Source organism: Mobula birostris, chromosome 13 (assembly GCF_030028105.1).
Source record: "Mobula birostris isolate sMobBir1 chromosome 13, sMobBir1.hap1, whole genome shotgun sequence".
Taxonomy (NCBI): domain Eukaryota; kingdom Metazoa; phylum Chordata; class Chondrichthyes; order Myliobatiformes; family Myliobatidae; genus Mobula; species Mobula birostris.
Window position 1 is genome coordinate 38148638 of NC_092382.1, and position 15657 is coordinate 38164294.

A 15657-nucleotide genomic window follows, 5' to 3' on the forward strand; every position below is an offset into this window, starting at 1 on the left:
ACTGCCTCTCCTTTGTCTATTCCGCCTGTTATTTCATCAAAGAATTCCAATAGATTTGTCAGGCAAGATTTCTCCTGAGGAAAACCATGCCAACTTTGGCCGTACTTTATCATGCACTCCAAGTACCCTGAAACCTCATCGTTAATGGACTCCAACATCTTCCCACCTACTGAGGTCAGACTAACTGTCCTATAATTTCCTTTCTTATGCTGCTCTCCTCTCTTAAAGAATGGAGTGGCATTTGCAAATTTCTAGTTCACCATAAACATTCCCAAATCTAGTGATACTTGAAAGAGGATTACTCAATTGGCAAATATCATACACCAAAATCTTGTTTTAAAATACCAACTCATGAATGACCACCGTAACTTCATAAAGACAGCATAAATTTAAGCCTGATCCAGTTTTACAGTCAAGATCTTACAAATTATATGATAATCAATACATTAGAAAAATTAGAAAAATATGTTGGCACGTCACCAAATGGTTAAGGCGTTCGTCTAGTGATTTGAAGGTCGCTAGCTCGATCCTTGGCTGAGGCAGCGTACGTGACCTTGAGCAAGGCACTTAAACGCATATTGCTCTGCGACAACACTGGTGCCAAGCTGTATGGGTCCTAATGCCCCTCCTTTGAACAACATCGGTGGCGTGGAGACAGGAGACTTGCACCATGGGCAACCGCTGGTCTACCATACAACCTTGCCCATGTCTGCGTCCTGGAAACTTTCCAAGGCGCACATCCATAGTCACATGAGACTAATGGATGCCTATATAAAAATACATTACTACTAATAGGACAATCCATAATAACCATCCGGATATAATATTACAGGATAAACAAGCAGGAACAGCTCCCTCAACAGATATACCTATTCCCAACACAACAGGCATTGTTTGTTTCTCATCTGTCAGGCAACCGAATTCTTTTCTCTGTCAATCAGCAACCGAATGTTGCTACTCTGTCATCCGTTGTCACGCCCTGCCGCTGATTCCCTTCTCCTCATCATACGTTTTTACCCTGACCACCGTCCAGAGCCCCAAACTCTGCCCTGTGAGGACCCGCCTGTGGTTTCTGACCCAGCTCCGTTGAACATCCAACTAATGGTTTCCCATTCTGCTTTCAGTCTTCAGAGGATAGTGATGTTTTCTTACAGCCATTTAGAAGCAGGGGAAATGATCAATAATGTGGAAATGAACCCTGAATAAAGAGTTTAACTACCAATGTCATTCTTCCTCAGCTCAGAGATTTGAGGAGCAAAGAACATGTCAGACAGAACTGTGGTCAGCTCGTCTTCTTCTGTCTGCAGTAAATTCGAGGGATACCTCTTCACCCACAGAGTAGTGACTGTTTGGAACCCATCACCACAGGGAGAGCGAGAGATGAACAACAGGGGAGGCTTTAAAAGGACTGTCGTAGAACAGAATCACTGGCAGGGTCCAGGCGGCCTGAGTTGACTGTCGACTATACACTAAGTGTGTTATAAATTCACTAAGTATCTGAGATGGTTTAAAATAGAACTGATTTATTTGTCTCAGATCCATAATATTAAACTCCAGTCCCATTAAAGGTGAATATGCAGCAGAAGAAACTCCTCCCATGCCCAGTGACCAGGGTGCAGGACTGGGTGTGGTGAGCAGCAGCAATAATTGCAGAGTTCAGCACTGACAGTCACTCTCAAAATTGCGTTCAGCAACGGTGATGGACAAATATCCAGCATGCAGCTTATTTAAATTTTCTCCCCAGTGTGAACCCGGTAGGTTAGTTGTCCGAGTGAATCCCTTCCCACATTCTCAGCAGGTGAACGGCCTCTCCCCATTGTCAACTCGCTGATGCACATTCAGTTGATTTGACTGAGAATCTCTTCCCACGGTTTGAGCAGATGATCGGCCTCCCCCAGTATGAACTGACTGGTGTGCCAGTAGGGTGGATGACCGAGTGAATCCCTTCCCACAGGCTGAGCAGGTGAACGGCTTCTTCCCAGTGTGAACTCGCTGGTGTGCCAGCAGTTCGGATGACCGAATGAAACCTTTTCCACAGTCTGAGCAAGTGAATGACTTCTCCCCAGTGTGAACTCTCTGGTGTCTCAGTAGGTTGGATGACTGAGTGAATCTCTTCCCACAGACTGAGCAGGTGAACGGCCTCTCACCAGTGTGAACTGACTGGTGTGTCAGTAGGTGAGATGACAAAGTGAATCCTTTCCCACAGACTGAGCAGGTGAATGGCCTCTCCCCAGTGTGAATTCGCTGGTGTCTCCGAAGGTCGGATGATCGATGGAATTCCTTCCCACAGACTGAGCAGCTGAACGGCCTCTCCCCTGTGTGAATTCGCTGGTGCATCTGTAAGTGGTATAATCGATTGAATCCTTTGCCACAGTCGGAACAGATGAACAGCCTCTCCCCACTGTGAACTAGCTTGTGTCTCTGCAGGTATGATGATTGAGTAAATCCCTTCCCACATTCTGAGCAGGTGAACGGCTTCTCCCCAGTGTGAATTCTCTGATGTTCCTTCAGATGAGATGATCGAGTGAATCCCTTCCCACAGTCTGAGCAGGTAAACGGCCTCTCCCCTGTGTGAACTGACATGTGTGCTTTTAGGTTAGATAACCGAGTGAATCCCTTCCCACACAACAAACAGATGAATGGTCTCTCCCCAGTGTGAATTCTCTGATGTGCCTTCAGCTGAAAGGACCCAGTGAATCCCTTCCCACAGTCTGAACAGGTGAACGGCCTCTTTCCAGTGTGAACTGACTGGTGTCTCTGTAGGCTGGAAGAGTGAGTGAATCTCTTCCCACAGACTGAACAAGTGAACAGCTTCTCCCCAGCATGAACTGACTGGTGTTTCAGTAGGTGGGATGACTGAGTGAACCCGGTAGGTTAGTGAACGACTTCTTGGTGTGAACTCTCTGATGTACCTTCAGTTGAGATGATCGAGTGAATCTCTTCCCACAGTCTGAGCAGGTGGATAACTTCCCCTTGGTGTGAACTCTCTGAAGTACCTTCAGTTGAGATGATCGAGTGAATCTCTTCCCATAGTCTGAACAGGTGAAAGGCCTCTCCCTGGTGTGAACTGACTTGTGTGCTTTTAGGTTAGATAACTGAGTGAATCCCTTCCCACACAACAAACAGATGAATACCCTCTCCCCAGTGTGAAGTCTCTGATGTGCTTTCAGCTGAAAGAACGAAGTGAATCCCTTCCCACAGTGTGAGCAGGTGAACTGTCTCTCCCCAGTGTGAACTCTCTGATGTTCCTTCATTTGAGATGATCGAGTGAATCCCTTCCCACAGCCTGAGCAGGCGAATGGCCACATTCCATTGTGAAGTGACTGGTGTCTCTGTAGGCTGGAAGAGTAAGTGAATCTCTTCCCACAGTCTGAGCAGGTGAGTGGCCTCTCCCCAGTGTGAACTCGCTGATGTGCCATTAGGTCAGATGAGCTGCCCCACAAATTGAGCAGAGTGACTGGACTCTCCTTACTGGTGTGTCCATAAGTGGGATGACCAAGTGAATCCCTTCCCACACACAGAACAGGTGAATGGCCTTGTCCCAGTGTGAACTCGCTGATGTACCTTCAGTTGAGATGACCAAGTGAATCTGTCCCCACAGTCGGAGCAGATGAACCCTGTGTAAAATGACGAGTATGCCAGTAGGTCAGATGACCGAGCGTGTCCCTTCCCAGTCTAAACAAGAAGGATCGACAAATAAATCCCTCCTCACAGTCTGAGCAGGAAGGACGAATGCATGAATACAACGTTCCACTTTTTAAATATCTGGGCAGACACAGCAAAACTGGTGTGTTGTGTTCGAGATTCCCGTAGACAAATTGCTTGTCGTTTTTAACCTGGAAAAAAAATTACAAAGTCCGTCAATGGGTGAAGGATAACATTTCAGATGCGATCACTTTAATCGCCAAAGTGTGATCTGACATCGCACTGTTACAGCGAGGGTCAACCCAAGTTGGAGAGAAAAATTATCTTCTAACTGGACATAGTGCTGGTATCTGGAATGGACATCAACTTCTCTGATGCTGTTCCTGTCTCTGTGAGAATGGGTGCAGAGGAGGTATCAGGGGTAAGTTTTTTTTTAACGCAGAGTGGTGAGTGCGTGGAATGGGCTACCGGTGATATTGGTGGAGGTGTATGCTATCGGATATTTTAAGAGACTCCTGGGCAGGTATATGGAGCTCAGAAAATTAGACGGCTATGGGTAACCCCAGGTAATTTCTCAGGTAAGAACATGTTCGGCACAGCTTTATGGGCCGAGGGGCCTGTTTGTGCTGTAGGATACTTTTCTATGTTTCTGCCGTCTCCAATCTGTGACCTGGCTCAGTTTGACTCTCTCCATTGGTATTATTCCCTGTCCCCACTAAGATGCATGGGTGTCTGGCCCCACGGTAACTGACACAGTCTCACACAAATACCCTTTGTTAATCTACAGCTGCGATTTTCTTTTATATACTGTTCATTTAAAATGCCACATATTAAAGCCATGTAAAGATTTCCTGCTGAGATGAATGGTTGGTCCGCATAGCTGTTAAAAGGAAATAGAATGAATATTTCTATTATTTCAGGTTCTTGTCACAGAATTTGTCCTGTCTAGTTTGTGCTGAACTATTTAAACTGTCCACTCCCAGACCCCTACCATCCAGGTACCTATACATACCCTTAACATTGAAATCGAGCTCGCATGCACCACTTGATCTGGCTGCTCATTCCACACTCGCACGACCGTCTGTGTGATGAAGCTTCCCCTCACGTTCCCCTCAACGTTTCACATTTCATTCTTAACCCATAGTCTCTGTTTGTAGTCCCATCCAATCTCTGTGGTAAAAGCCAGCTTGCATTTACCTCATCTATAACCCTCATAATTTTGGTACACCTCTATCAAATCTCCCCTCAATCTTTTACGTCTGAGGAATAAAGTCCAGTTCAATCTCTCCTTATAACTCAAGTCCAGACCTGGCAAAATCCTTGCAAATTTCTTTCTGAACTCTTTCAACCTCTTTTACATCTTTCCTGTAGGTTCGTGACCAAAACTGCACACAATACTCCAAATTAGGCCTCAACAATGTCTTGTACAACGTCAACATAACATCCATCTCCTTTACTCAGTACTCTGGTTTATGAAGGCCAATGTGCCAAAATCTTTCTGGCCGTCCCTATCGAACTGTGACACTACTTTGAGTGAATTATAGACATGTATTACCAGATCTCTTTCTTCAACAACACTCCTCCATGCCCTATCAGTCACTGAGTTAGACTTACACTGGTAGGTCCTAGCAATGTGCAAAACCTCGAACTTGTCTGCTTTAAATTCCATCTTCCATTTCTCAGGCCATTTTACCAGCTGGTCCAGATCACACTGCAAGCCATGATAGTCATCCTCACTGCCCACTACACCCCCAATCTTGGTGTCATCCACAAGTGTGCTGATCTAGTTAACCATGTTATCATCCAGATATCTGACATAGATGACAAACAGCAACAGATCCAGCACCGATCCCTGTGGTACACCACTAGTCACAGGTCTCCAGTCAGAGAGGCAAGCATCGACTTCTCCCAAAACCTCTGACTCATCCAATTTACTATCTCATTTTGAATGCTGAGTGACTGAACCTTCTTGACCTCCCATATGAGACTTTGTCAAGTGCCTTGCTGAAGTCCTTGTAGACAACATCCGCTGACTTGCCTTCTTCCACTTTCCTGATAACGTCCTCGTGAGACTCGATGTTTGATTAGACATGACTACCATGCACAAGCCCATGCTGCCAACTTAATCAGTCCACATCTATCTAAATACTTATGTAGGGTTATTAACTGTAATGTTAACAATTAAGGCTGACAAAATGGCGTCTCTGTAGCGTTGTGATGAAATAGCTTCTTTGTAATGTTACCTAGTGATGTAATGGGTCACTGCAACTGAAATGCTTGCGTTATAACTGCAGATAAGGGGGATACTAACCAATAGAGTGTTTGTTATATTATCTTGTATGTGTGAGCTGAGCTAGTTCGCGGTCTTTTCGGGAGGCGAGCAAAGAGGACGGATGTATGCACAGCGGCTGGCATCCCAGGACGGCGGCTATCGGGGTTCGGCGTTTCAGATGGTGGCCGGAGGCTCGGATGGTCATTGTGGATGGAACCGGTGGTGTGAGCTCCACCGTATTAAAATCTTTTGGGCACAAAACTGATAAATGTACAGATTTGGTGCCTTTATTTTATCTGTTTCTACTAACCCACCACTAAGAAATAACTATAGAGTCCAATCATTTACTCGCACATTGTGCATTGTTTGATATTTTGTGTTGTTGGCTTGTACTGGGGTGCATCACTCCGTATCCACACCAAAGCAAAATCCTTGTGAATTTTCTCTGAACTCTTTCAACTGCTTTTACATCTTCCTGTTTGTTGGTGACCAAAACTGCACCCAATACTACAAATTAGGCCTCACCAGTGTTTTGTACAATATCAACATAAATCCATCTCCTGTACTTAGTACTTTGGTTTATGAAGGCCAATGTGCCAAAATCTTTCTTCCCATCTCTATCTACCTGTGATACCACTTTGAGTGAAATATAGACCTGTATTCCCAGACGTAAACATGAGGAATTTTGCAGATGCTGGAAATTCAAGCAACACACATCAAAGTTACTGGGTAACGCAGCAGGCCAGGGAGCATCTCTAGGAAGAGATAGAGTCGACGTTTCAGGCCGAGACCCTTCGTCAGGTCTGTATTCCCAGATCTCTTCCTTCAACAACACTCCTCAGTGCCCTACCAATCACTGTGTAAGACCTACACTAGTAGGTCCTACCAAAGTTCAACAACTCGCACTAGTAAGCATTAAATTCCATTTTCCATTTCTCAAGCCATTTTTCCAGCTGGTCCAGTTCGCACTGCAAGTTAAGATAGTCTTCTCGCAGTACGCTAAACCCCCATTCTTGGTTTCACCCACAAATTTGCTGATCCAGTTAACCATGTTATCAACCAGATTACTGACATAGATGACAAACAACAACAGATACAGCACTGATCCCTATGTCACATCACTAGTCACAGGCCTCCAGTCAGAGAGGCAACCATCTGCAACCACACTCTAGCTTCTCACAAATTCAGTGTCTCACCCAATTTAATATTTCATCTTGAATGCTGAATGACTGAACCTTCTTGACCCACCTTCCATATGAGACTTTGCCAAGTGCCTTGCTAAAGTCCATGTAGAAAACATCAACTGCCTTGCCTTCATCCACTTTCCTGATAATTTCCTCGATAACCTCTATAAAGTTGGTTAGACATGACCTACCATGCACAAAGACATGTTGCCTATCCTTAATCAGTCCACATCTATCCAAATACTTACATATCCGGTTCCTGCTCATATGTTCCAATAACTTTCCAACTACTGATGTCAAGCTCACCGATGTACTATTTCGTAGTTTATTTTTAGAACGTTTCTTGAACAACGGAACAACATTGGCTATCCTCCAATCCTCCAGTCCCTCGCCTGTCACTAAGTTTGATTTAATTATCTGTGCTTGGTCTCCATAAATTTCTGCACTTGTCTTCTGCAGGGTCCCAGGGAACAACTTGTCAGGCTCTGGGGATTTATCCACGCTAATTTGCCTTAAGACAGCAAACACCTCCACCTCTGTAATCTGTACAGGGTCCATGAAGTTGATGCTGCTTTGCCTCACTTCTATAGACTCTGTAACCGTCTCCTGAGTAAATACAGGTGCAAAAGTAATATTTAAAATATCTCCCATCTCTCTTGCCTCCTCGTATAGATTACCATTTTGATCTTCCAGAGTGGGCATATTTCTGTAATGATCTTCTCCATATTTCTATTGCAGAGAAGCTGCCCAAAACTTGATTGGAAGGGGAAACTTGTACGAATACAATGGAGCAGCAATGGCTGGAGTTTCTGGGAACAATGCGGGAAGTGAGTGATAGATACATCCCAAAGGGGTGGAAGATTTGGAAAGGCAGGAGGACATAGCTGTGGCTAAAATGAGAAGCCAAAGCCAACATAAAAGCTAAAGAGAGGACAAATAAAAGAGCAAAAAACATTTGGAAGCTTTTCGGAACCAATGGAAGACAACTAAAAATGTCGGATGAGCTCAAGCTTAGAATTATGATATTGTAGTCATTAATGTGTCTTGGTTGCACCCAACAGACTGAGGCATTTTCTCATAGTCCAGTCCATAAAGTCCGTGTTCCGGTTCATGGTCTGGTCTATGGTTCCTTGTTCCGGGGTTTCCGGTTTTCCCCAGTTCCTGCTGTGGGCACATGATTCTCATTTTGGGAGTGAGACATAAATACCTCTGCAAAACAGGAATTCCCTGCTGGACTGTTCTGTTCCCCTCCTTGACTTTCCCTCCTCGCCTGACTCTCTGCCTGGATACCTCACCTGACTCTCTGCTTGGATAACTCGCCTGACTCTCTGCCTGCTCACCAAGCCTGGAGACCCCGCCTGTATCGCTGAAGTTTTACCGCCGGAACAAGACCAGAGCCTTGTTAAGTCAAGATAAGGCACTTTATTTCGTTGTGTGGAAATGTTTCTCTGTGTCCACGCCTTCGCTAGGTAGGTCCGGTCGTTTGCCGCTACTTAGTGTTGACAACTGTCTCTGTGTCCTCGCCTTCGCTAGGTGGGTCCGGCTATTTGCTGCCAATTTGTGTGGAAATCTGTTTCAGTGTTCAGTGTTATGTGTATGAGTCCCAGCCCTTCGTCCTGTTCCCAAGGAGGGATCCCGGCTCTGTGTTCCATGCTCTCGTCTCCCCTAGTCCAAGGCTCCATGCTCCCATCTCTTTTAGTCCAAGGCTCCATGCTCCTGAATGTCCTCGTCCAGTGCGTGCCTAGTCCAGTCCTATCCGAGTCCTGTCCATGTGCCTTTACCTGTCCTTGTGTCTCGCCCTACCCAGGAGTTCCTCACCCAAGCCATGTCCAGTCCTGTAGCCTCGTCTTGTCTTCGCCTAGTTCTGGAGTCCGAGCCTGAGTCAAATCCCAGGTTCTGGGTCCTTGCTCGGTCTCTGGCTCGGAGTTGATACCCAAGCCTCGAAGTACCCTAGCCTCAAGAGCAAGACCCCAGCCTCAAGCCTCAAGACCAAGACTCCAGCCTCAAGCCACAAGACCCTAAGCCTGTCTCCAGGTTCAAGCCTCAAGACATCAAGCCTGTCTCCAAGCCTCAAGCCTCAAGTCCCCAAGCCTGTATCCAAGCCTCAAGCCTCAAGTCCCCAAGCCTGTCTTCAAGCCTCAGGTTTCAAGACCCCAGCCTCCAGTCCTGCAGTCATGTCATGTCCATGCCTGGTTCTGGGGCCCGAGCCCGAGGCACGACCCAGGTTCTGGGTCCTTGTACAGTCTCTGGCTCGGGGTCCAAACCCAAGTCTGCATTCTTGTCCCTGCTCCTTGCCTGTATCCTGTCACGTCCCTACTCTAGTCAAGTGCTGTTCCTTGTACTTCAACGTCTGTGTCTTGCATTTGGGTCTGTTCCCAACTGTGACACATTTAGAGGAACAAAATATCCGGGGCCTCAATATCTCTTGAAAACCAATGTTCCCTGCACCAGTTACCTTTCAACTTTTATTTTGGCAGGCACATACAAACTTGACACCCTCAGAATTTCACTTCTGAAGACCTCCCACTTACCAAGTACTCCTTTGCCAGAAAACAGCCTGTCCCAATCCACACTTGTCAGATGCTTTCCGATACCATCAAATTGACCTTTTTCCAATTTATAATCTCACCCCGTGGTCCAGAGCTCTCCTTTTCCATATTTATGTGTAATCTCATTGCATTATGCACATTTGGATAGCGGTAACAGGATCGATCCGAGTCGGCAGGGATTTATGAAGGGGAAATTATGCTTCACTAATCTTCTGGAATTTTCTGACGATGTAACTGTGAAAATGGACACGGGAGAGCCAGTGGACGTAAAGTACCTGGACTTTCAGAAAGCCTTTGATAAGGTCCCACATAGGGGATTAGTGGGCAAAATTAGATCACATGGTTTTGGGTGTAGACTACTGACATGGATAGAAAATTGGTTGGCTAACAGGAAACAAAGAGTAGGGATTAACAGGTCCCTTTCAGAATGGCAGGCGGTGACTAGTGGGGTACTGCAAGTCTTGGTGCTGGGACCGCAGCTATTTACAATATATATTAATGATTTAGATGAAGGGATTAAAAGTAACATTAGCAAATTTGCAAATAACACAAATCTGGGTGGCAGTGTGGAATGTGCGGGGGAGGTTATGATAGGTTAAGTGAGTGGGCAGATGTAAGGCAGATGCAGTTTAATATGGATAAATGTGAGGTTATCCACTTTGGTGGCAAGAACAGGAAGGCAGATTACTATCTGAATGGTGTCAAGTTAGAAAAAGGGGAAGCATAACGAGATCTAAGTGTCCTTGTTCATCAGTCACTGAAAGTAAGCATGCAGATACAGCTTACTGTGAAAAAAGCTAATGGCATCTTGGCCTTCATAACGAGGGGAGTTGTGTAGGAGCGAAGAGATCCTCTTGTTGTTGTACAGCGCCCTGGTGAGACCACACCTGGAGTACTGTGTACAGTTTCGGTCTCCGAATTTGAGGAAGGACATTCTTGTTACTGAGGGACTGCAGCGTAGGTTATCAAGTGTAATTCCCTGGATGGCGGGACTTTCATATGTTGAAAGATTGGATCGACTGGGCTTGTATACACTGGAATGTAGAAGGATAAGAGGGGATCTGATTGAAACATGTAAGATTATTAAGGGATTTGGACACGCTGGAGGCAGGAAGCATGTTCCCGATGTTGCGGGAGTCCAGAACCAAATGGCACAGTTTGAGAATAAGGAGTAGACAATTTAGAACGGAGTTGAGGAAAACTTTTTTTTCACCCAGAGATCTGTGGATCTGTGGAATGCTCTGCCTCAGAAAGCAGTGGAGGCCAATTCTCTGGATGCTTTCAAGAAAGAGTTAGATGGAGCTGTTAATGATAGTGGAGTCAAGGGATTTGGCAAGAAGGCAGGGGCTGGGTACTGATTGTGGATGATCAGCCATGATCACAATGAATAGCGGTGCTGGCTCGAAGGGCCGAATGGCCTACTCCTGCACCTATTGTCTATTGATGCTTACCAAAAGCTCCAACACATCTTCCTTCTTAATATCTACATGCTCAAGTTTTTCAGTCTGCTGCAAGTCATCACTACAATCACAAAGATCCTTTTCCATAGTGAATACTGAAGGTATTCATAAAGTACCTTTGCTATTTCTTCCGGTTCCATACATACTTTCCCACTGTCACAGTTGATAGGTCCTATTCTTTCATGTCTTGTCCTCTTGCTCTTCACATACTTGTAGAATGCCTTTCGGTTTTCTTTAATCCTGCCCACCAAGGCCTTCTCATGGCCCCTTCTGGCTCTCTAATTTCCTTCTTAAGCTCCTTCCTGTTAGCCTTATAATCTTCTAGATTCCTAACAGTACATAGGTCTCTGAACCTTTTGTCAGCTTTTCTTTTCTTCTTGACTAGATTTATTACAGCCTTTGTACACCACGGTTCCTGTACCCTAACATAACTTCCCTGTCTCATTGGAGCGTACCTGTGCAGAATTCCACACAACTACTGTATCCCCTGAACATTTGCCACATTTCTTCCGCACTTTTCCCTGAGAACATCTGTTCCCAATTTAAGCTTCCAATTTCCTGCCTGATAGCCTCACAATTCTCCTTACTCCAATTAAACGCCTTTATAACTTGTCTGTTCCTATCTCTCTCCAATGCTATTGTAAAGGAGATAGAATTATGATCACTATCTCCAAAATGCTCTCCCACTGAGAGATCTGACACCTGACCAGGTTCATTTCCCAATACCAAATCAAGTACAGTCTCTCCTCTTGTAGGCTTTTCTACATATTGTGTCACGAAACCTTCCTGGATACACCTAACAAACTCTACCCCATCTAAACCCCTTGCTCTAGGGAGATGCCAATGGGTATTTGGAAAATTATACTCTCCCATCACGACAACTCTGTTATTATTACACGTTTCCAAGATCTGCTTCCCTATCTGCTCCTCGATATCCCTGTTACTATTGGGCGGTTTATTAAAAACACCCAGTCAAGTTATTGACCTCTTCCTGTTCCTAACCTCCACCAACAGAGACTCCGTAGACAATCCCTCTTTTACCAACTTCTCCACCTTTTCTGCAGCCGTGACACTATCTCTAATCAACAGTCCCACGTCCCCACCTCTTTTGCCTCCTTCCCTGTCCTTTCTGAAGCATCTAAAACCCGGCACTTGAAGTAACCATTCCTGTCCCTGAGCCATCCAAATCTCTGTAATGGTCACCACGTCATATTTCCAAGTACTGATCCACGCGCTAAGCTCATCCGTTTTGTTCACAATTCTCCTTGCGTTAAAATAGATACATCTCAAACCATCGGTCTGAGCACGTCCCTTCTCTATCACCTGCCTATCCTCCCTCACACACTGTCTCCAAGCTTTCTCCATTTGTGAGCCAACCGCCTCTTCCCCAGTCTCTTCAGTTCGGTCTCGCCCCCCCCCCCAACAATTCTAGTTTAAACTCTCCTCAGTATCCTTAGCAAACCTCCCCTCCAGGATATTGGACCACTGGAATTAAAGTGCAACCCATTCTTTTTGTACAGGTCACAGCTGCACCAAAAGAGGTCCCAATGATCCAGAAATCTGAAACCCTGCCCCCTGCTCCAATCCCTCAGCCAGGATTTATCCTCCACCTCATGCTATACCCATACTCCCCGTACTCCACTTAAACGCGTTTCTAACTTGTCTGTTCCTATCTCTGCTAATGTTGAGAGATAGGAACATGTCATCTAATCCAGGCAATATCCTGGTAAACCTCTTCTGCACCCTCTCCAAAGCCTCAAAATGCTTCCCAGAATGGGTCGACCAGAACTGTATGATATACTCCAGATGTGGTCTAACTAGAATTTTATAAATTTGCAACACAACTTCCTGACTTCTGAACTCAATGCCTCGAATAATAAAATTAAGCATGCGTAGTAAATAATAAAGTCAATATGTGTAGTCACTTCCAGGGAACAATGAACTGGGGCTCCAAGATCCCCGTGCTCATCGACACTCCAAAGGGTCTTGCATTTTTTTCAAACTACCGAGGTCCCAAGATGATCATCACTACTCAGATCTCACTGAGATGTGTGGAATGGGCTGCCGGCGGCGGTGGTGGAGGCGGAAACGATAGGGTCCTTTAAGAGACTCCTGGATGGCTGCATGGAGCTGAGGAAAATAGAGGGCTATGTGTAAAGTCTAGGTACTTCTAAGATAGGAACATGATTGGCACAGCTTTGTGGGCCGAAGGGCCTGTATTGTGCTGTATGCTTTTCTATGTTTCTATGTATCCACGTTTTCTCAGGTCCTGTTGAATTTATTGCCAAGTGCACAAGTACGGGAAGGTACAGGTACAGAGAAACACTGACTTGCAGCAGCATCACAGACACGTGCATTCAGATAACACATGGAACATCAATTATAAAATTCTCTGTCAGCAACAATATTAAAATATCGGTTTTGTGTCATTAACGATACATAATTCTACATTATTTGTCGATAACAGACTTGGATATGTTGAATTTGCCCTCTCAGCTAAATTGATGACCGTTTGGGAACAATTGGCCTCAAACACCGATGGTTACAACACCCGCTGGGAAATCCTGCAGGCCGAAGAAGGGGCCCGTTATTCCTCTTCTTTAAACACACAGATAACAGGAACAGGAGCAGGCCACTCGGCCCCTCCAGCCGGTCCTGTCATTGAATATTAGATAGCCCAGGAAATTACAAACCAGTGAGTCTTACTCCAGTAGTTGGTAAGTTGATGGAACCGATCCTGAGAAGTAGGACTTAGAACATTTGGAAAGGCATAATATGATTAGGAATAGTCAGCATGGTTTTGTGAAAGGCAGGTCGTGCCTTAGGGCCTGATTGATTTTTTTTTTTGAGGATGTGACTAAACACATTGATGAAGGTAGAGAAGTAGATATAGTGTAAATGGATTTCAGCAAGGCATCAGATAAGGTACCCCATGCAAGTCTTATTGAGAAAGTAAGGAGGCATGGAATCCAAGAGGATATTGTTTTGTGGATTCAGAACTAGCTTTCCCACAGAAGGCAAAGAGTGGTTGCAAACGTGTCATATTCTGCATGGAGGTCCGTGACCAGTGGTGTGCCTCATCAATCTGTTCTGGGTCCCAGCTCTTCGTGATATTTATAAATGACCTGGATGAGGACGTGGAGGCCCGGACGCACATCGGGATTTGACGTCACTAGTCCGGTATTTTACGTCATAAACGCGCTGCCCGGCCCGCGCTCAGACGGGTTTAATGGTTTGTACTACTGTACTCAATTTAGCTCAGTCCCTCCGCCGCTGTCAACAGAGTATTTACGAGCTACGTTATTCCCAGTGATGCAAATAGAAGTCAATCACTTCTTTACCCCTAATAGCGGAGGTGGGCCAGTCGAGAGGGCGTTACCACCACTGACGATGTCTCCCGCTTCGGCTCCAAAATCCCCCTTAAAGCGGAACAAAACACAGAGCAAATGTCACGGTATTTGATTTATTTCAATTTCCCCTGAGAGAAATTAGGGGCGTTTGTGATGAGTCTCTGTGGCCGGAGAATGATGTATAGCTGAGAGGTAGGAGGAGACCGCTCCGCCCGTTGGATTGATGCCAGTTTCCCGGGGAGGGAGGATTCCCAGCAGAGGGGGGTGGGGTGGATTTTATTGAAAGGATAACGGTGATGTGAGAGGGAGCGGACAGGATGTTTCTCACGGTGGGAACAGGAGGGGCTCATTTGTGGAAATGTCTGAGCCCACGGTGGTGGCGAGCAGAGGGATTCACCACATTGGGGGCAAACACCGACAGACTGTTGAGCTGGAGATGGGGTCAATGGTCCAGACAAATTGAGGATAGGTGTGGTGTTGGGCGGGGGGGCAAGAATGGACCAGTCCGGGGTCTTATTAGATAAATCTCTCTGAACTTCCACACTGCCAAGAGTCTTACCATTAATACTATATTCTGCCATCATATTTCACCTACCAAAATGAAGTACCTCACACTTCTCTGGGTTGAACGCCATCTGCCACTTCTCAGCCCAGTTTTGCAACCTATCGATGACCCACTGTAACCTCTGATAGCCCTCCACACTATCCACAACATCCCCAACCTTTGTGTCAACAGCAAATTTACCGGCTCTAGGCTCTAGGCTCCGGCCTCTCCGGTTCAGAGGCCGGTTTTAGCTTTGCAACGGAGCCCGAGCTGTGGGATCGGTTACTTGCGGTTCCCAGAGCTGGGTGGTGGTTTGGGGTGAAGGGGATCTGCCTGTGTGTGGGTAGAAGTTATGGGTGGATTTCTGGGTGTTAGGTAAGTTGGGGGAAGGGCGTGGGACTGTAGACTTTGGTGGGGAGAATGTGAGTTGATTGGTAGTTCCATCACCTAGGGAAAATTAAGTTGTAAACTAGGGAGGATCTAGTCCATTGGATCAGACGGGATATGTGTCCTTTCAGGAACCAACAATTCACTTTTCACCTTAATTACTGTCGCATCTTGTTATTAACATTGTGTTTGTTACAGAGCCCCAGAATCTCAGGTCTCGAAACAGCTGTAACCGTCATGGGCTGCGACTGCAGATTAGGAAGTGG

The 15657-nt window shown here is 45.8% G+C and overlaps 1 protein-coding gene across 1 annotated transcript in view; it reads right to left on the reverse strand.

Moving 5' to 3' along the window:
• Positions 1–399: 399 nt before the first annotated feature.
• Positions 400–15657, reverse strand: part of LOC140207898 (uncharacterized) — a 188254-nt gene continuing 172996 nt past the window's right edge. Inside the window, exon 8 of the mRNA XM_072276441.1 lies at positions 400–2856. Coding sequence (XP_072132542.1) covers positions 1792–2856 — 1065 coding nt within the window. The 3' untranslated portion in view covers positions 400–1791. The remainder of the gene's footprint in view (positions 2857–15657) is intronic.